The 22,024-nt window shown below is 39.0% G+C and overlaps 1 protein-coding gene across 1 annotated transcript in view; it reads right to left on the reverse strand.

The window, feature by feature from the left end:
* Nucleotides 1-22,024, reverse strand: part of lrp1bb (low density lipoprotein receptor-related protein 1Bb) — a 322,619-nt gene that overhangs the window by 206,520 nt on the left and 94,075 nt on the right. Inside the window, exons 12-17 of the mRNA XM_084723927.1 lie at nucleotides 13,344-13,563; nucleotides 10,213-10,402; nucleotides 8,148-8,270; nucleotides 7,675-7,818; nucleotides 4,891-5,016; nucleotides 2,913-3,026 (exon numbers count right to left, since the gene is read on the reverse strand). Coding sequence (XP_084580053.1) covers nucleotides 2,913-3,026; nucleotides 4,891-5,016; nucleotides 7,675-7,818; nucleotides 8,148-8,270; nucleotides 10,213-10,402; nucleotides 13,344-13,563 — 917 coding nt within the window. The remainder of the gene's footprint in view (nucleotides 1-2,912; nucleotides 3,027-4,890; nucleotides 5,017-7,674; nucleotides 7,819-8,147; nucleotides 8,271-10,212; nucleotides 10,403-13,343; nucleotides 13,564-22,024) is intronic.

Genomic DNA, 22,024 nt, shown 5'->3' on the forward strand with positions numbered 1-22,024 from the left:
GTTGTTATATTTTCATCTTCTGCTCAAAATGATTGCGAGGGACACTTCAGTAGTTCCTGGATGTTGGTCTAAATTGCCTAATTCTTACCAAAATGTGTTCTTCAAATGAATTAAAAATCAATTTAAAATACATTTTTTCTCTCATTACCGTTTTTGATCATAGCCATATAAAATAATCAGATTTGTCTGTAAAATCATAAATCAGCCACAGTTTGGACTTAAGGCTGCTCCTGGCTAACGTCTGGTCAGGACAATGAAATGGACAAAATGGGACTCAGGCTGGCCAAGCAACGGGAGATCAGAGACTGTTGTGCCCAGTCAGAGGGGCCTGAGGGTCAGACTGTTGGACTCGATGGTTGGATTGTACTATGAGCTGACAGGAGGCAACATGCAAGACAAGGACAAGGGGAAGAGGACTCTGCATTTACACCGATGATGCTTGGTGCTTCAGCACAGTCAAAGTTGATGGTCAGTGTTTTCTAGATGGTGAACTTTTTATTTGAAGCTGTCAGAGATATTATCATCACAATTTTGTTGCAGCTGTTTTCATGCCACCTGACACACACACAGAAAAAAAAAACTACAGAATTATTCGCTGGGTGTATAGGTGTATGTATTTTTTTTAAATATTTTTATCTGTATCTCTATATATGTTGTATTTTGGGTGTAGTATGAAAGAACAAAGAATTAAAATGACCTTGAATATGTCATATACCACAAGTCTTAGACTCTACAGTCACAATAGAAGCTCTGTGAAGCTGTACATTAGCACAGTGTTGCTTTGAACTCAATGCTAATGTAAGCAAGCTACCAATGATTGATGCTGAAAGGCAGATGTTCATCTGTGCATAGTGTTTACCACATTCACCATCTTAGTGTGGAATGTTAGCATATGTGTGCTAATTAGCATTGAACACCTACAGCTGAAGATGATGGGGATGTTCTGCAAGTACTTAGTCATGAACCAAAGTATAAGACAAATTAAAACTTTAACCTGATGCTGTGCTTGATGAAAAGTGAAGTGATTACCAGAGTTATGAGAAATCATCCTGAGGGGTGTCAAATCTGGCAGTCCACGGCAGCAGTTGGCAAGACATTTCACTCAAAGCTACTCAATCATGATGCCATTAGAGAAAAATTCAGAGGATAACTAAAAATCAGACTGACTCATTGCTGGAGCACAATGAATATCTGTTCAAAGTTTAATTTCAGCCCATCCAATAGTAGTTGAGATATATAAGTCTGGACCAAAAACACATTTGTCAAAAAATATTAGCCAGTGCAACTTGTTTAAACTGAGATATTTCCACAGAATAAGCAACACCTTTGACCTGCTAGATAAAAAGTCAGTAGATCACCATCATCATCCTCTGGGCACCAACCATATCTGTACTAAATTTTATCACAGTCAATCTTACAGAACAGTGAGGATCCAGAGGTGAAAATCCCATTTATACTCTGAATATAGGATTTTGATTATTAGTCATAAAGTCTGTATGATATCTACCTTGTTTTAACACCTTTTATTCACAGTGTCCTGGAAAAGAACTGCATGACCCACAATCCTAAAGTGTAACAGCAATGTCTACTTCCACTTGCAGGCTGGCTAGTTTGTTAGCTAACATGAGTTGTACTAATAATAGTGTTGTGACACAGTAAACTACAAAATATTCCAAAACTTTTATTCACAATATAAATAGTATAACAATGACTAAAAGGTTGTCGCTCACAGTGGTTTATGAGATTAGTAGTTCCTTCAAAGAATTAAACTATTAAGCTATTTTGTAAACAATTATTCTTTAAAGTAATTTTTCGGTCTCTAAAATGTGGAGATTTCCTTCATTCATTATCACGTAAAACTGAGTTTTTTTTTATTTTATTTTAGACTAAAACAAGATATAATGGACTGTGAAAAACTGAGATGGACATGACAATCAGCTTTTAATTTAGTTGATATTTGATCATCGCTACAGGAGCAAGTGAAAACTGACTGTGGGCAACTAGATTTCTGACCCACTTGCCTGGTCGGGCAAGTGAAAAAAAAAAACGTTAACACTCAAACCCTGTGCAAGGACTTTCTGAAATATCAACAGAGTGAATTTATGGGGGATTTACTTCCAGAAACATGGCAGCTGAAAAAGTGGGCAGTCATTTTGTCTGGACTAAAGCACTGGTCCAAGCAACAGGCCAAGCTACATACAGACACTGTCATCCCTGTAGCCAGGCCGCCAGCTGGCTAAAGACAAAATCTTTAGCCTCTACTTCCTGAATCGGGATATACTGTTGTATTATAGGTGGCCAACTGCAATGTTTGTGCAAAATACGGGTCCAGTTATTTCCATCAGCTTAGTCTGCAATTAGTTTTTTTTTTTGTTTTGTGCTTTTAAGGATATTATGTGGAAAAAAAACATAATGCACTGTCAAATTACTGCTCAGCACATATTGTTCTGCATGAGTCTGTCCATTAGAGGAGAAACCTGAAGTAACCTCTATTAGTGGGAACGGCAAAAATGTTGACAAGTTTCTGGCAGAGTCGACTACATAAATTATACAGTTACATTTTGAGAGTGCAGGGAGGGAAGTGAGTTTAGAAATTTCACTGCTTGATGACCTAATCACTGAGACACTAATGTGAATTGACAACCCTATCACCCCCCACACATATTTTATAAGACATTAAGAAACATCGTATTCATTGTAAATATAAATGTACCATGATTAAGTGTAACTTTATAAAGCGTGAGGAGTAAACAACAACTGATTGCCCTAAATGCCCTCATTAGTATTCGATTCATTCACTGAGCTGACCTATTTTACTTCTTGACCAAACAGAGCAACATAAATAGCAGTGGCTGTCAAATCTTCACAGAGTGAGTGAATGAATTTGTGGTAAATAGCCATGTGTGACTCACTGCATGATCTTTCATCAGACATATCCCCACAGTCATCCTCCTGGTCGCATTTCCAGGCTCGAGGTATACATCGTCCGTTCTGGCAGGAGAATTGGTCGGCCTGACAGGACTGGGCTGAGTAAGAAGAGAGAAGCCACTTAATTCAATCACATGTGCATAAGTCAATGAAGGATGTGGAGAACAACTCTAATGATCGCTACATCACCAGGATGTCAATGTCCACCCAGCGCAAACTTTTTATCACTCAATCACACAGGGGAGCACGGAGGGTCTGAAGGCCAAGGGAAATGTGCTGCTGCTGCTTGACAGGCCGTCAGTTACACGCTGCAAGGCCGCGGTGAATGCAGATGCGCAGCACACAAGTCGCGTCGTGCAGATGTGTGATATGCATGTCAATCTGACGATGAGGGAGCATTCATCTGCCTCTGACTAATGCTCATTGATTGATCCTCTAAGGATACAAAGCTCCTGAGAGGCTCCATTAAGGACACAGGAGTCATTGTGATATACTGTAAGTGTTCCTGACATACTGTTGCCTCTCATAGGTACTACAGCGCTTTGATACTGGAGAGTGCTTTCACACAATGAGATTGACTGTATTGTACTGAAACTACTTGAGAGCTGCAACATATAAACTTGGTGTGAGCCTTTACAACACTGGACATGTCTGTCCTAGACTTTAATGAGTAAAGAGCGTCTGAAGGAAGAGAGAAATGTTTCATATCTTACTGTATGAGAAAGCTTTTGAATGTGTAATTGTTATACTGGGTTGCATCAGCAAAGATTAATTCAGGCAGATATCAGTTATATAATCAGAGGTAATTTGACATTAAACCATGTTTTGCTTAAGCAGAGCTCTGTTGCACAGATAAAAACTAATTTTTGAAAAAAAAAGTTTATTGACTTTAACAGAAATTAAAGGGACAGTTCACGCAAAAATGAAAATTCAGTGATTATCTACTCACCCTCACACCGACTGAAGGTCAGGTTCAGTTTTTTAGTCCACAAAACACTGCTGGAGAAAACAGTGTTGCAGAATTTCCTGAACACTTAAAGTGAATGGTGACCAGTTTTCAAATGTGAAAAAAAAAACATAAAATGCCTCCATACTGCTTGTCCGGTGTGATCCAAGTCTCCTAAAGCTCTAACATGCCAAGCTGACTAAAAAACATATTTTTACACCATTTTTTTAGCCTGAATCTTCACTAGATCTTTAGCTTGGAGCCACGTTCATGTGCACATGCACACTGTCTGAAGTGTGTGTGTGTGTGTGTGTGTGTGTGTGTGAGCAGCTTTTCCAGTTGTTTTTTCTGTTTGAAAACTGGTCACCATTCACTTCCACTGTTTGGTAGACCCTGCAACACTGTTTTGCTGTGAAACTCCAGCAGAGGTGTTCGGACTAACAAATTAAACCCGACTCTCAACCAGCATGAGGGTGAGAAAAAAAATGACTGAATTTTCATTTTTTGGGTGATCTTGAAGTTTAATCAGGATGAAGATGCTTTGAGTGCTGCTGGGATGTAGCACCCAACTGTAAGTAAAAAAGAGGGGTTAACTTTTCTCTGTATTCTTTAACAAAACATTACATTGTTTGCTAACTAGCTAAAACGTTGACACATTACATTGTTTGGTATCTATAGCAAAAATGTAACAAAACTGCATTGTCTATGTCCATATATTTTTGCCCATTCACCACCTCAAATGTTGTTTTGTTTCCCCAAAATATTGTTGTTACATTACATTATGCTACATTATGCTAAGTTGTGCTATTCTTGGCTATGTTACATTACATTACGCAATGCTACGTTACAGGTGTGCAAACAGATTGAACATCAATCCGTGTGCAAAGAGAACTAATTGCCAAAATGCTGACATTACAGAGAATTATCTTTTACATGCAGGTGATATAATCCTAAAATTATCAAACTGAATCACACTGACTCTGAGACAAACACAAACATGGGACAGTGGCACATACCGGAGCACGTAGTGTTGGCCTCATCCTCGTTGCTGCCACAGTCATTTGTTCCATCACAAAGCCATCGTTTGGGGATGCAGCGATTGTTGCTGCATTTGAACTGATCAGTGGGACAGGTGTGGTTATCTGCAAAGAGGTCGAACAGCAAACCAAAGTCAGGAAATGACCTTGAAGCTCTTACATGAAATAACTAAAAAAGCTGAAGAATATTTCATAAAAGCCTTTATTTTAAGTTTAAAATGTCACATTTTCAGTTTCTATAACCACAGCTGAAATATTTTGCTTTATTAATTCTCTGGCCCATGTGATCTTTCTCAGTTCTTTGGGGGAAAAAAAGGTTTGATGTTCATAGCTTCTTGGTGATATTTCTGAGTCTACAGCTCAACTAATCTCGTACTGTTAGACAATCAAGCCTCCATAAAAAGGAACGATGTTTCAGAGGAGAATCTCACTCATGTTTCTCCTTGGTAGTTTGTCCTTTAATAGACAGTAATGGAGTCTCCATAACATTTTTACAGTGGTCTTAAATATATTTGTTATGTGGTTTTAGTGCCTTGATTTTTGCTCTATATAAAGCCTTTACATAATAACTCAGGAAATATACTTCACTGGAACATTCATATTTTCTCATTCAAAACATTACAGTCCCCTTTATGCAGCTGATGTCTGCATTAATCTATTTTCAAGTCAAATATCGGCCTGATAAACTGTCAGATAGGCTCCATATCCACCACAACAAACCAGGTTAGTAGATTGTTAAAGTATATGATATCCCAGGAGAGCAGATAATTGATTTTTCAATTCTGATCATTCTGGCAGAGGATTAGATTATGGTGCTTTGCCTTCAGAAAAAAAAAAAAAAAAAAAAAAAAAATTAACCAGCATCCAAGCGTCTAACATGGTGTTTATCCGCCTGATTTGTTAAAGAGCAAAACCACTTCAGCAAGAGCAAAAGGAGAGACAGCAGTGTGGAGGAGGAACACTTTTCACCCCTGCTTACCACCACAGTGACATTTAGGAACATAGAAGTTGACAGCGAGGCAGAATCAGCCTTAAAAAAAAAAGCTTGTGCTTTTCTTGCTTGGTGGATGTGGCTGTGCATGTAAGTGTACTAACATGTACAGTATCTACACACTTGGGCTGTGTATTGGCAAGAATCTGGCAATACGATACGTATCACGATACAGGGGCTATGATCCAATATACTGGGATATTCTGTGGTACTTGAAGCAAGGTGATATATTGTGTTTTTTTAATCTAATTTTAGAAAATCTATCACAGTATATAGTTTTTAATTCAATCAGAAGAGGGAAGATGGGCAACAACGCTGCAATCGGGGGCCTACAACATAAAATTAACCACTGAGATTAATTTTTGCATGTGTTACGATATGATACAGTGTTTCTGAGAATCAAGACAGTAGCACAAAACACAGTATTGCGATATTCAAGTGTATCAATATTTATCAATATTTTCTCACTGTGGAGACTGTGCAGTCCTGGAGAAAGGTACGTAACTAATGGTGCTCACAAAAACCTGGAATGGATCAGAAAACACCAGGACTGGGGTAGATTTCGAGACCAAACAATGACAGATCCAAAAAGAATTTGTTCTGTCCCACCTGTCCTGCTTATCTTCGCCTGTCTTGTCCAATAAAGCCAAAAGGTCAAAAAGTTTTTTTAAAAAGCTCTTTAAATATGTAGGATCCATAATTATTAACTATTTTTCATAATCTGAGTGCGGCAGACAGAGATGTAGGCAGACAGATAGACAGATAGATTGCCAGCAGAGCTGAATCACCTGAAGTGGAACGTGGTGCTGGATTTCAGTCCATTAAGGAAACTTGGGATCCTAGAGCCATTTTGCATTTTGACAATACATTACACATAGTGACGTGTGTGTTTCTGGCCTGTGGCACACCATTAAGTTTCCGTTTTGGCCCTCCAAGAAAAAATGTTTGGGCACCCGTGAATTAGATATTCCATAGAGTTAGAGATTTAGATTCATAGCTGTGTCTCAGATTGTGTACTCCTGTACTTACACTTCCTGTTTTAAGTGCTTAAGTGTATTCACCTTGACATTCACAGCAAAACACTTCTCACCCCCAGTGGTCACCATCTTGTCTACATAGCGGAAGAGGCGGGGCTACCAAACCCAGGTGGCCAAGGAAGCAGCCACGGTGACAACAGCAACCGCAACACTGAATTATACAGATATAAGTGATGCATGGATTTTTATCAATGAGTACCAATACTGTTGTCAGATTAAAGCTGATAAAAAAATAAATAAATCAACAAACTGGCGTGTTTTCAGGTGTGTGGGGGGGAGGGAGATTATGGTGTGTTTTTAACCTCCTGAGGAACAGAGGGCAAACAAAAGTAAATAGAGTTACAAGGATGTTTGTGTTGAATGAAGTGAAGTTGAAACCAAATGACCAAAACAAGCTGGTAGATGTTTTAGCAGGTGGCAGTAAAACTCCACAAGACTTCAGTTTGTCCATGAAGAAGCTGCAATCAGCATTTCTGATAAGGTCACAATGAACCGTCCTGATTTGCGACAGTACTACCCTGTCAAACGCACTATGCAAGTGAGTGCACAGTGTGCAAAGTGTACTACATGACCAGAGGTTAAACCTGCCTCTTTGAAGGATTAATTTAAGTCTCAATTTAGTCCTTGTGGTCCCTTTTGCAATCATCTTTTAGTCTTTGTCTTTGAAATTGGGCCACAGTATATTTGTGTGTGTGCATGCACTGTGACGCGTTGAGCTCATCTGAAGAGACTCACAGCAGGTGTGGCTCTCCTCGTCACTTCCATCGAGACAGTCGTCGTCGCCGTCACACTTCCACAAGGCCCGGATGCAGCGATGATTGTGGCACTGGAACTCATCACTTTTACATCGCTGCGGCTCTGAACCGCTGCTGGAGGTTTCTGGTAGAAACAGTGGTGAGAATAAATCAACAAGAGACTTCCCATGAAGTATGTGTTTAGGGGAAATTATTGGCACAGCTATAATAACACAAAAACATGTTAATAATGTCTCATGACCCCGTGTGTAACTACTGGGATTTGGCTAATATTTCTGTAAACCCGCTGGGATAATTCCCCACCTGTATGTATTTGTTTATTAGCAGATTTGCATGTGAATAGATAAGGTTATTATTTGATCTCTGTCCCATAGGATGAAACCAGGATTACAGCATACTGGGACAGGATGATCTTAGGCCTCTCGCTCTGCCTGATTCATTATGTCCTCCTACCTGCACAGGTGACATTGTTCTTCTCCAGAACCTGGTTGTCAGCGCAGGCACACACTCTGCCTCCTGGGATGGCAAGGCAGAGGGTACCGCAGCCCCCATAATTCACACTGCACGCGTTGTCACCTGGAGAAATAGATCCCAAATAAGGTGTCTTGCTCATTTAAACATACATTTTCCAAAGTCCTCCTTAAGTGACACGGGTTTTCTGCTGTTGTCCTCCTCCCTTTGTTTTTTACAGTGAGCAACAGAGGTTCAGTGGTCACTTTAAAGCCTGCAAAAATAAATCCTCTCATTGATACAAAACTCATCTCCTGTCTTGAAGAGACATGGCAGGTATATGCCATGTGATCTACAGTATAACCACATGTCGAGTGAATCACTGGGAACAGTGTGGGTGAGAGACATTTGACATTTTTATCCTTCATGGGGGAATAATTTGTCTTTCCGGACAAAGCTGACATTCTCCAAAGGAAAAAAAAATACTGTCACATACAAAGTTAAGGCATAAGACACCTTTGTCACTTTCATTTAACACGGAGCCCAAAGGCAGTGCCTGAACCAATGAGATAAAGCTTTTGGTTTTGTAAGAGCCAATCAGTAATCCTCAGAGGATGAGACAGCCAATTAATCTATTCAGTGACATGAACAATGGAGAAATGTCCAGCAAAAAAAAAATCTGTATGGTGTGAACTAGGCTGTGCATGCTGTAGCCAGCCATTCATCTGCATCACACACTTGGCATGACACTTTCTTATTCAAAATCCATGGCTTTAAAGTTTTTGTATGAAATGATTGTCTTGAGAATGAAAGAGACTCATGTCATGAATCTAACAGCACGTCACTGGACTGGGTACAATTATATTCAGGCTCCTTATATGTTTTTACCATAACATACTGAATAACTAACACTATACCATAAATACACATTCTATAAAATAACATACTGTAAATTCTTAAATAGTGCAAACATGTGATCTTATCTTATAGAATAAGATGCCTTGCTGGAGATTAAACTACCACACAGTAGATAAAGAAGCTAAAAAGAGCCTTAAACATCGACAGCAGTAAAATGCAACACACATTAATGCAGCGGTGATATCAAGCCAAAAACATCAGGTATAATATTAAAGCTGTGTCAGGGATCATTTACCTGAACAATGAGTAATGCTACTCTTCATCGCTGTCCCTTAAAAAAAAAACTTTTCACTAAAACTGAAAGAAGGGAATGCTCCTTTATGAGTTGAGACACTTCTCCTGTTTCTTAAGCCAAACAAACCATTTACAAAACCACGGGATCATCTGGGATCAAAATGCATTGCCACAAAGCTGAAAGCATGACTGGTCTTCTTAGCCCCTGAAAAGTTGACATTTTGGAGAAAATTGTTATTGGACAGCGACGATTTACTTTTAACTTCCAACTTTTCATGCATTTGAGTTAATATTCAAAAATCTATTGAAGCAAGCTGCCTTGAAATTTTAAGTTTTCTAAACTTTTCTTTTGTTTTTTTAAAGTGCATCCTGCGTAGGAACCCTGTATATTTCTCCACATTTAGAGCAATAGCATCAAGCATCAGCCTCCTCTGATTGTGCTGTGGGTGTTTTTATTATAGGATAACAAAAACAAAAACGCCTGCTGTTAGGGCCAATGCACTGCTCTCCTCTGTCAGCCTCACCCGGCTCCTCTCCTATCTGCTCTTTTCAGCTTTCTAACAGCATGAATCCATCATCATTTGTTACAGAATTGAGCAAACCCCTCTAAACCTTGGTCACCTTATTTAACTTCATAGACCGGAGCCCCAAGTGATTTTAAAGTCACTGTCGGTGTTGATCAGTGTGCCGGTTTACAGCATGAAATCTGACACCAATACGCGTACATATGAAATCTTTGGTGTATATATTACATTAAGTGCTCTCCATTAAAGAAATGTGTTTAGGGGATTGAAATACGTGGACACACGGCACAGAGAGGGTCTATTTCTGGCACTAAACAGCCAATTTGTGTGTATTAGGGAAGCAATGGTTCAGTGGCACTGGATGTGGATCACATGAGGGAAAAGCAGCCAACCTTGCTGACTCTGTGCGTCGTACACACGCAGGCCAAATAGCGGCGGTCTCTCGCTCCGCAACAGAGTGACATCACCGGTGGACAAGTCCAGCTGGAAGACCGAGGCGTTCATGTACTCCGTCCAAAAGATGAAATTACGATAATGAGAGATGCCAAATGGATGGTTTAGCTCTTTTCCATTGTACACCACCTGCAACATGAAACAAACATGCAGTGTAATCAAAAGATTAGCAGAGATACGGAGAGACACCATCAGCAACAAAAAAAAAAAAAAATCAATCATCTCAAACAGGGTTCTAGCTGTTTGGGTATGGGCTTAGAAATTATTTGATCACAGTATATGATGAATGTGATTCAATTTCTTTGCACAAATTTATTCACGCGGCGCTCTCTGGTTATAATAATGTTTGCTAGAATCTTGGCATTGATTAAATAGCATTTGCAAATAATTCATTAGTTTAATATGCCAGTACAGCCACAGTCGACAGGAGCAGTTGGGGATGAAGGGATGAAGTTGGCAGTTGTTGTGGGAAGAGGAGCAGTTTCTCACTGCGAAAATATAGAAATCTGAAATTATCATGTAATATTGATCTGACACTGAAAAGTCAAACACTAATTTAAAGTTCCAGTGTGAAAGTTTTAGGGGGATTTATTGGAGGAATATGGCAGGAATGGAATATAATGTTTATAAGTATGTTTTCATTACACTAATGAAAACATACTTATTAATAATATATCCAATTCAATTCCAATTTCAGTCAGCCGTTTATATCTACAGAAAGATTTCTCCTACATCGTTGGACGTGGAGGGTGAGGCGAGTGGTATCCAACGATATGAAATAAATATACAACAAGATTCTGTGACAGTAAAATATCATTTCTTGGTTAACAAAGCATTTATGAACCGCAAAATATCGATAAAATGAAAATCTTGAAAAAAGCCTGACCCTTACCCTGTTAAAAATAATATCATTTTTATATATATGTAAATGATTTGGCTGTTGTCTGGGCTTTATTGAACCCTGAAGCCCAAGTTGTGTCGCCCAAGGTCATTATAGTTCACTGAAGCTACAATTAAAATTAAAACTGAACTACAAGGAAGGTTGCTACAAGGAATTTTCATGTTTTGTTGAGTTTGGAGGCCCCTGTGGACAAAAGCGGCAGTGTAACCACAAAAAAATGACGTCAAAAATAAAATTATCAAAAGAAAAATCTCCTCTTAGTTCCTTATAACTGGCCGACATGCTCAATAACTTTGTCTGTGAAACTGTAATCACAGGTTTGTTCCCTCTGACTTCATGCTGAAGCCAGCAGGCATCAAGAATAAAAATATAGACTGTCAATCTTCTTGCAGACGCTCTTGTTTTCTTATGTAGGTCATACAGAGACGTCAGTGTTAAACTGAGACTGTTTCATAACCAGTTAAAAACTTCTTGTAGTAGCTGTAACTGAAATAAAAACAAAAATGAGTGAAAACTGAGATGATATTGTGTACGTACAGTACCAACTAAAATAAAAAAAAAAGTATACATATACAGGAGATGGCAATAGTATATATATGGTTATTGACTTTAACACCTCTTCTTGAAACTTCCCTCTGATAAAAAAGAATAAAAATGACACTGAAACATATAAAAGCTAAGCTAAAGCAAAACATTTTTGAAAAATTTTATGGCTGCAGCCCGTCCTGTGTAACCCTTAGTTGTAGTGTTTTTTTTTTTGTCTTGTGGAGTTGGAGTGGAGTGCTGTTCCTACTGTGCTGTTTTCTGTTGTTCATCAAAATCAAAAAAGTCAAAAGTAAGGTCTTTGATTTCCTTTAGAAAGTAATTATTACCTCCAGTTTTTGAAAGTCCTCTTTTGGATATATTTATCACCCACCATCCCTCATCAATTTCTGTTTGCAAAATTCCAAACTCTGTTGATAAAATACCAGTATTTATCATTTACAACTGGATTATGTTAAATCCTTTTTCATCACTAGCTTGGGTCATTACATTTCATAAACGGGGGGCTGATCCAGGATCTGAACCCGGGACGTCTCACAAAAGTAACGGATTAGATTAGATTTTATTCGGAACTTGTTAAAAGAAAATACAACACAATATACAAGTGTGAAACAAACAAAAGTGACAAACTTTCAGCAGAAATCTTCGCTCCAGTTTTCACCAAACACAACTCAATCAAATGTAAACATAGAGAACACAGCAAGAGCAAATGAGCAGAATGAAATGAACAAAAACTGCACAAATCAAAATCAACTGAACATCCTGTCCTCTATTCTTACTTGGACGTGTTGTTGTTGACTCCAGCTGCATGACTAATCAAGTGACATGCCTCACTCTCTGTAGTACAAATCAAACACACCCTTTCAGTCTGGCGGTTTATCTGAACTGCTAGAACCTCCCATCTCTCCCTCTGCTTGTCAGCACTGTTGCTGCCTTGCATCAGCGTCACTACCTGCTCATTCAGCCACACAACCGCCCCAGCATGCACCTGCAGGCTCCGACAGGTGGTCCAAGATATTTGTTCATCACTCCTCAGTATCTCTGCGTAAACATAATCTGTGAGGAGTGATGAGGTCGGAGCCTAGACGCCAAACTCTAACTATGTTCTGCTGCTGCAATAACCATTCTGAACGGGAGTTGTCTGACTGAATTACAGTTATTCTACAGAGTAACTCCTTTGCTTGTAATGCAGTGGCCTTTGGTGTCGGTCCTCACTGGTTGCTTCTTCATCGTATAAATTCCTCTCAGATCATGTTGACTTTCTCTCATTTGAAACAGCTTCTGGATGCTGCTGCTGGGTAATAACTGATCTTTTTTTTTGTTTTTTTTGCTTTATACATGATTTGACTCACTTTGAAGTCGACCAGGTCTTTAAATTTTAGTGCTTTTAGTCTGATAAAGAGTGGGTTGGTTTGTTCAGGCAATAAAAACTAAACTGGAATGGGCAAACCCACTCGTGAAAGTAAGTGCAACTAAACCGCATTTAAAACAAAAATGGGGTCTTGAATTCCACCCTTTTACCTGATATTAAAATCTCACAGGCGCACTAATGCCAAAGTCCTGTGAATGAGTTTCTATATCATTACGTACATCTACTCCTCATGATCTCTACATGTTTAAACTCACCATTCTTCCAGTCCCATTCAGATGAATCCTCTCGATGTGATCGTAGTAGGCGTCACACCAGTACATGGTGCTGGTGCTGTGGTCCAGCGTTAGCCCATTGGGCCACAGCATGTTGGAGGTGACAAAGATGCGGCGGTTGGATCCATCCATCCAGGCTTTCTCTATCCGCCCGATGCTGTCATTGACTTCATCCTCCTCCCAGTCTGTCCAGTACATCCAGCTGTCATACACACAGATACACACAATTAATGCATTGCTTTTATTCAGGCTGATCAATAGATCACTGCGAGCTCTGAACCGACACTGATCACATTCCACATTCAAACTAAGGCAGGTAATTTCAGCTGTCTCCGTGCCTCACGACATCAGTGTTATATGGTGGTGCTTGTTCCTTCATCAGCCTCCTCCTGCTTTGATTTCTTATCAATCAATACAGATGTGACAGCATGTTTCTGCAGGCTTCTCTCAAAATGATTTATTACATATCACAGTGAAATGTGTCTTGTGGGTTCTGTTCCCGTACACCCATGGGAAGACGGTGTGACTGTGCACCCCCCACCCCCAACTGAATCTTTCACATGCAGCTTTGATTCACACAGCAGAGAACACAACCTGTACTGCCAAAGACGACTGTATAACCATTAGCTAAGAACATCATGACAAGAGCGTTCCCGACTGAAATGGAAATAAACTGGAATCCAGATTTCCCATATGTAAAACCAAATAATCAAACATCCCTGGCAATCAAAAGTGAGTGCGAGAAATTATTCAGGCTTATCGAGTTAAAGTGCTGCTTGACTGCACATCAAGGCAAAGTTAGCAGTCTCATATTCCCCACCAAATAAAAAAAAAAAAAAGTTTTCAGTGTATCTTGTGTATACTGAGGCTGCATACTCTCCGTGGGCCTGTGGTATTTGAATCGTGATTGGGTCAATGATTTGAAGTGATCTGTTCTCTGGTAACCATACCCGGGGGATTTGCTCTGTTTGAGTGTGGCTGACTGAGCCATGTGGCCCCCTGTCTCTTATCAATGATAGAGGGCTGGCTAAGAGAAGATGAAACAGAATGGGATATGGAGGTGAATGAAGACTCCCTCTGTCTTGAAGTCATCTTTACGACCTCATGAATTATTCAGCGATCCTCCACACATGCCTCATGCACACTCACACACATACTACATACTACATACTGATGGACTGATGGACACCATGCAGGAACACTAAGAACAAAACATTATACTGAATAAAGAACCACTGTGACAACTGAATTGTATCCATGGGCCTTATCTTCTTTTAGTCAATCACAAAAAAAATCAGTTAATTATTTAAAGTGACAATTCATCCCAAAATCAATAATGCATATTTTTCCTCTAGCCTGTAGCGCTGTTTATCTGTCTGGGATTTTTGGGTGTCAGTTGCAGAGTTTTGGAGATATCAGCTGTAAAGATGTAAAGTCTGCCTTCTCTCTAATATAAAGGGACTAAATAACACAAGGCTCGTTGTTCTCAAGGCACCAAAAAATACATTTGAAACATAAAAAAAGTGTCTCTTTCTAAAAATCATGACCCAGTTACTTCGTGTTGGAACTATTTTCATTTTAGTAGAAAAGAAAGTAGTTCTGGTCGATTCTACTGCAGAAAAAAAGTAGTTCCCACATTCCTTTATTTGTCTCCCTCAGGAGAAATTTGTCTCAGATAAAAGGGAAAAAGCTGCATCAAACCAGACACTGCAGTCCAAAAAACAATAGATAAGAACATTAAATAGGTCACATGTGCAAAACATTAGCTTATGGTGATAAAAAGCTAAAAAAAAAAACTGTGCAAATTCGTCGCCCACGTTCCTCACAGTCATACTGGGATAGAATACAAGGGCATATTCCTGCTACCCGGGTACTCAGACACTGTTACATACTCACATACAAAAGCAACACTCCTTCTGCATTACTTACAACAGACAGGCACTTGGTGGGACTGCAGTTATCTAAAAGGCATCCTGTGTTTTTGTCTGTCTTCCACTATTTGGAGGAGAGAGAGACACTGGTTGTGAATTTTTCATATGTATTTTTTTTGGTGCTTTGAGCACCACAAGCCGAGTGCCATTTAGTGCCATTATACTGTAGAGAAGGCAAACATTTCTACAATTAATTCAATAAAAGCAGGTCAGCAGACGTACTGTACATGTAGCTGTAGTTACATGTCCTGTCCCGCCTGCTCCTGTTGACGTTTTTTTCCCTGTCCCGTCCTCGTTCCCTGATAAATAGTGAAATTGACTCCCATCGTGCGGGAATCCCACAGGAATCCTATGTCCCGCAGGATTCCCCAAAAAATGTCAGCCTCTGTTCTACACACACACACACACACACACACACACACACACACACACACACACACACACACACACACACACACACACACACACGGTTAATGCTCTCAGCTGCATGAACAAGACTGTACAGGTGTAGTGCTAGTTTACTTTCAGGGCTTTTGAACAAAAATTATTTCATTAGCAAGATTTTATTTAGAAGTTTTGAGCAAACAACTAGAGGAAAGAGACTTGGATTGTTGTGTGTGAGCTTGTGTGAGAGATTTTAAACAAAAGTTAGCAATTTTAAAAACAGAGGTAACATCAACACGCATGCGCTGCCTGTTTTGGATTAATTCTACGTTCACATGAATGCAACACGGGCTGAGTAACTGATATGCAGATCATGCTGGGCGTGAAGTTCTTATTGGTTAATTAGAATGCGACACAAATCAGCTGAGAATGGGCTCAAAGATTTTTGTGTCATTATCAGTTTTCACAATCATTGACTAGAAAGCATGAATCGATCAGCATCTGATCAATATGGGCATCCCTCGACCAAACCATTATCAATAAACCATAAACTGTGAACCATTATAATTAAACTGAGAACAATGTTTCCTAGACTAAAAGACAATAATCATTTTTTGCATCACTTTTTCATTATTCTACCCTCAGAGGTTTTGATCTTTGGCCCAGAATGTCACAAATTACAGATACAGTCCTCTCTAGGTCCACTCTCCACCAATGTAAAATCTGTAGCAAAGAACCTTGGAGTAACTTTTGACAGTCAACTGTCCTTTGAACAGCACACCAGGAAGATCACACAGTCTTGTTTTTACCAGCTAAGAAACATCTCCAAGATTAGACACATGCTCAGTTTTAATGACACAGAAAAAGTCATACATGCTTTTATATCGTCACGCCTGGACTACTGTAACTCTCTTTTTACCTGTTTAAACTTACACTTGGTCTCACAACTACAACTCATCCAGAACTCAGCAGCCAGATTACTGACTTATTACATACAAGGCAATTCATGGTCTTGCTCCAGAATATATTAAGGAGCTTTTAACCCTGTACAGTCCAGCCAGGCCCTTGAGATCAGCTGATCAAAATCTCCTGGCTGTTCCTCAGACCAGACTTAAAACTAAGGGTGACCGTGCCTTTTCAGCTTTGGCCCCTCGGCTCTGGGACAGTCTTCCCCTTAGAGTGAGATCAGCAGACTCCACGGAAGCTTTCAAGTGACTAATTAAATCTCATTTCTATAGAATGGCCTACTATAATTAATGTTTTACTGTTTTATTGTTTTTAAGAAAATATGTTGTATTTATCTGCTCTAAATGCGTTTTTTTAATGTTTCAATATGATCTTTATGCCTTCTTCCCTTTTATTCTGTAAATCTTTTATATATGGAAAGCACTTGAAAAGTGCTATATAAATAAAATTATTATTATTATGATAATTATTATATAAATGTGCTTCATATGAAATGGATTTTATACATAAATGTAAAATGGGAAAATAGGAATTGAAAAAAAAAACAGTTGCAACAATTTATTGATTAATCAATTAAATTAAGTGCCAAATATTTTGATAATCAATTAATTCGTTTGAGTAATTATTTCAAAGAAAAAAAGGCAAAATTCCCTGCTTTCAGCTGCTTCAGTGGAAATATTTTCTGGTTTGTTTGGTGCTTTATAAGAGTAAACTGATTATCTTTATGTTGTGGGCGAAACAAAACATTTGAGGATGTTGCTTTGGAAACACTGATCAACATTTTATGACATTTTATAAACCAAACAACTAATCAATTAATCAAAAAAAGAAAAAAATTCAACAGATTAATCGATGATGAAAATAATCGTGAAAAATAATTGCAGCCCTAGACAAAAGAAACACAAAAAGGAACAATGAACTGCAGTGGCATTTAAGACCGTGTTATTACACACTCATCCAGCACTGACTGAAGCTGAGTGAAGCAGCACTCCACTTAAATGTCATTCATGTGTGGATTTATTATTTTTTTTTAATGTGAGCGCATGTATGAGACTCCTAATGCAGCAAAGATAGGGAGGTGTGACACTGTTAAGTTGACACTAGTGGTCCTTATCATGTCAACACAGACTAGAGGTGGCAAACAGAGCAGAAAATAAGGTGGTGAGAATGCAGTGGAGAAATCGGTTGGGGAGGTGCATCCACTTTACCTGAAGAGACCCTTCCAGCAGAGCAGATAGAGATCAAAGGAGTGTCGAGTTCAGGCTGACTGCTCCCTCTGAAGCCCAAAACTAGCTTTCCTAATCATTCGTGCTATCAGTGGGAGGGTTGGAGTAAAAATCATTAATCCTTATACAAAAAAGTGACATGATATTCCTCAAACCCAACGCTGCTGCCGCTACAGTATATCTGTCAGAACTGAAGTTCTTTAAAAAAAAAGGCCAGCAAGATATTTCCTCATTAGTTTCAAAGCTTTAAGACTCAATTTTCGCCACAGTTTCAGTTTCTTTTTGCCCTCAGAAGGCATAAAGATAGACTTTATATTTGAATAACAGTTTGTTTTTTATCATGTGATGAAGGCTAATTTAGTTTGATATTGTTACACATCAGTTACAATTACACAATGGTTGTATCTATTGATTATTTCTTCACATTCATACTTTTATGAGTTTTACTAATTTTAATTATTGATTATTCTTCAGGATTACTTGTGTTTTAAAAGTTTAGTAGCAGCTGCTCCTGAAAACTACCTTTCTGATCCAGCAAAGGCATCGTACAGCTCAGCTCCATCGATCTGTTACTCTGTACGTGTGTCAGCATGTCCCAGCAACATAGAAACACCATACAGGCCTGGGCAATATAGCTGAAAAACCTGTCACAATAGTGAAGTTTCATATCAGTCGATATCAATAATTATTGATCATGCTGGTCGTGACTGATAACATGCCATGTGCACCAAAGGGTGGAAGTGGTGAAGATGATAAAATAAGTCTGTTGTATCATTGCTGGGTGATATCATGATACTCTTGACCAAACACGATGATATAATGAGATTTATATCGCGACAATACTGTAGGTATAACTGTTAGTGCTTTCACAAAATATCAACACTAGGGTTGCGAGTTTATTAATGATTAATTGACTGTAATTTTTCAACTACATGTTAAGAAAAATGCACAATTAGCAAGACACATAATGCATGTTTTTTTTTCATTTTAAGTATAAGTTTTCTCATTGAACAAATGCCTTGACCAGACAAAACTGTCACATTAGGTGCAATTACTGTCATTTCTAGTCTTGATTAATCATTGTTTAATATGTTTTTAATCAGTTAAGCTTTTATGGCGATTAATTTATTATGATTGATGATTAGTTATTCACATCCCAAATTAACAAAATGAGAGTTTTGATAATCATCAGTAATGTGGATATAATATGTAGGAAAAGACAAATAACAGAACAGCTGGAACAGTCAGTAAGTTCAGAAAATTCACTTTACTATAATACAGTCAAACACACACACACACACACAAAAAAAAAAACAGGACAAAACATCCAAAATCTATCATGATATCTACTGTCATATCATGATATAATAAAATATAAACATATTGCCTGCCCCTACAAATGACATGTTTTTGTCGAGTAAAAAATGAGTAAATTCAGTTTAAAAATGATAAGAATAATGCCTCATTGTACCGGAGACAAGGAGATGCAGCAGAGCAGCCTTGTTTTTACTTTGTAAATCAATTAAATGCAGTGTTGCCATGATTCTACAGTTAAAATAATGTAGTTAATCAAGTCCCATCCATCTGTTTCCAAACCCACCACAACCAACTGCGCTAGACCTGGAAAAACTCAATATGCCCACAGTGAAGCTGGTCATCTATCATCTACTCGACTTCAAATCTCATAAGAAAACACGGTCGACACGCAACAAAGACAGAGTCTGTGTAGCAAGTGAAGAATCCTACTCTGCTTCGCCGACCTGAAGCGTCTCATGTCCAAAGTATTTTGTCCATAAAGCTGTTTTTGTAGATTTGCCCACTGGAAGTCCATTCTCACACTGTATTAAATGATCAACACTGAGACCGAGACACCTGTGCCTCAGCCCTGCGATGTATGACTGTGCCATGTCATGTTGATGCCTGCATAATATCCACTTAACACCTTGCAAGAGAAAAACACAAACATCAGTGTTCCTGAGGAAGTGCTGCCACCATCACTGTCATTAAACACCAGCTGAGATGGATAAACCATGTAATATGGATGGACACACAGAGCTGAAGGTTGGCAAACAGGCACTGGGAGGTCAGACAAAGTTCTTCAAGGACAACATCAAGATCAACCTCAAAAAATTTCACATAAGCAGCTCTAACTGAGAACAAGTTGCAACTAAAAAACAAAAGTGCACGGACAAACAGTGCACACTAAGGTGCCTCTTTCTTTGAAGACGATCTCAGACAGGCTGCAGAGTCGAGCTGCAGCAAAGAAAGAAGAAAGTCCCCACCGAAATGGCTCCTCCACATCCCACTACCAGCATCTCACATTACTGCTCACACTGCAAGAAAGTTTGTAGCTCCATAATTGGCCTCTTCAGCTGTTTGAAGACCCACAATAAGAGCCCTCAGGAGGACCATCTCAGTCCTTTCTCATTTTATCTCACTTTGAGTGATCATCAATGCGATGATGATGGCTTTACCATGTCATGTGAAGTGATGTCTACTCCTGCTCATGCTGGACAGTGGGTGCAAGTGTGTATGACTTTCTGTTGCAGGTTGCCCTGAGCTAACTTGTTAGCTTGTTGCATGTCACATAGCGATGGCTGCCAGGCTTTAAAGATCAGTAGTATCTAGTAAAAGGATGTATTGATGCAATGTGGATATTATCGACATTTTTTAAGACTTTAAGACCACATAAGTTAACTGTGACCACACATAGCTAATTAATTACAGCCTTAAGACATAAGCCACATTAAAAAGCTCACAGCCAACCCAGGCAAAGATTTCACTGCACGTTACTCATGTATGTGTGGCTTATATTTTATCAGTGTCATTGCTATGATAGACAACAAGACACACCGCCAGAAAGAAGGGCAAACAGTAGGCTTAATTGTAATTCTGGACCTGTACTCTAGGTATTGATTAAATGTTAGAGACAAGAGGAAGGGAAGACAAAAATCAAAAGTAAGTATGAATAAGTTTTGGTTTGGTGAGAGAGTGAAACAGCTGTGTATGGCAAAATGTTTCGAACAACCCTCTTGAGGCTTGAAAGCTAATCTCTGACTGCTATGGATTTGGTGTGCGTTAATACGATTTAGGCCTTAAAGTGTTAATCCTTAAGATCCTTAAGACACTCAATGAATTTGAGTTTTGCAGCATCTCCTCTAAATACCATCTCTGCTGGTGGGAACCCCCACATATACATTTGTACAGGAATGCAAAGGAGTGGATGCAGGAGGATTGCAGAGAAACAACTGGAAGCTGTGGTTTCAGTTCAGGCGGTGAGACGAGCCACCATTTTATTCCTCAGAATAAACCCTGCAACTTTGTACTCATTAAAACAACAGATGTTCACTCAGTTTAACCATGCTGGTTTAGTTGGGGGTGCCAGACTATGCCCCCCACATTTACACGTCTTCTTTTGAAAGGCACATGATGTGATCATCAGTCGAAGCAGATGTCTGCTAAAACAGATGATTAACATTTGAAGCAAAGTGATATTTATATCTACAAAAAGGCACAGTGGTCTTTGCTAACTGCGACCATATAGCATGTAGTTTGTGTATTTACAACAGCAACAACCAAGAGGCAGATTTTAGCATGCCGCTTTTGGCAGCTGTCAAATGCTTTCAGAAAGCTGAATTATCCCATGGCACACCACAGAAGTATTCCCCCTTCAAATAACTTTTCCCTTACTTCATGGTTCATAGACAGCATCAGCTGTGCTTCAAATCTAGCTTCAAAAAAACTGATTAAATCCCTACATCGGTACCTGAGGCAAAAAAGATCCAACTTTCACAGCATATATTTTACAGCAATTTGAGGATTTACATGTAATTTTAACTTTTTATGCAAAAGTTTGACCTGTGAAATCTAAAAAAACAACTTACAGTTGTCAAGTGACCCTTCACGAAGCCCCGCCCTTCTTAGTTACTGTTGCTATGCCTGTCAGGCTTTCCATTATCGCACTGCACATGTGCCATTTACAGCGGCAGATTTACTGTCAAAATTGTCAGTAATTGTTTAAACACTCAGTCTTCAATTCCACAGAGAATTAAACAAAAGCAGCTTCTCATTTCTAGCTGACAACGGTGGAATTTGTCGCCTAAAATGATGACTCTCACTAGCAGTGTAGCTGGCTAATGTAACATAATGCGCATAC

The sequence above is a fragment of the Lutjanus erythropterus genome, chromosome 8 (assembly GCF_056507025.1).
Source record: "Lutjanus erythropterus isolate fLutEry1 chromosome 8, fLutEry1.hap2, whole genome shotgun sequence".
Lineage (NCBI taxonomy): Eukaryota > Metazoa > Chordata > Actinopteri > Lutjaniformes > Lutjanidae > Lutjanus > Lutjanus erythropterus.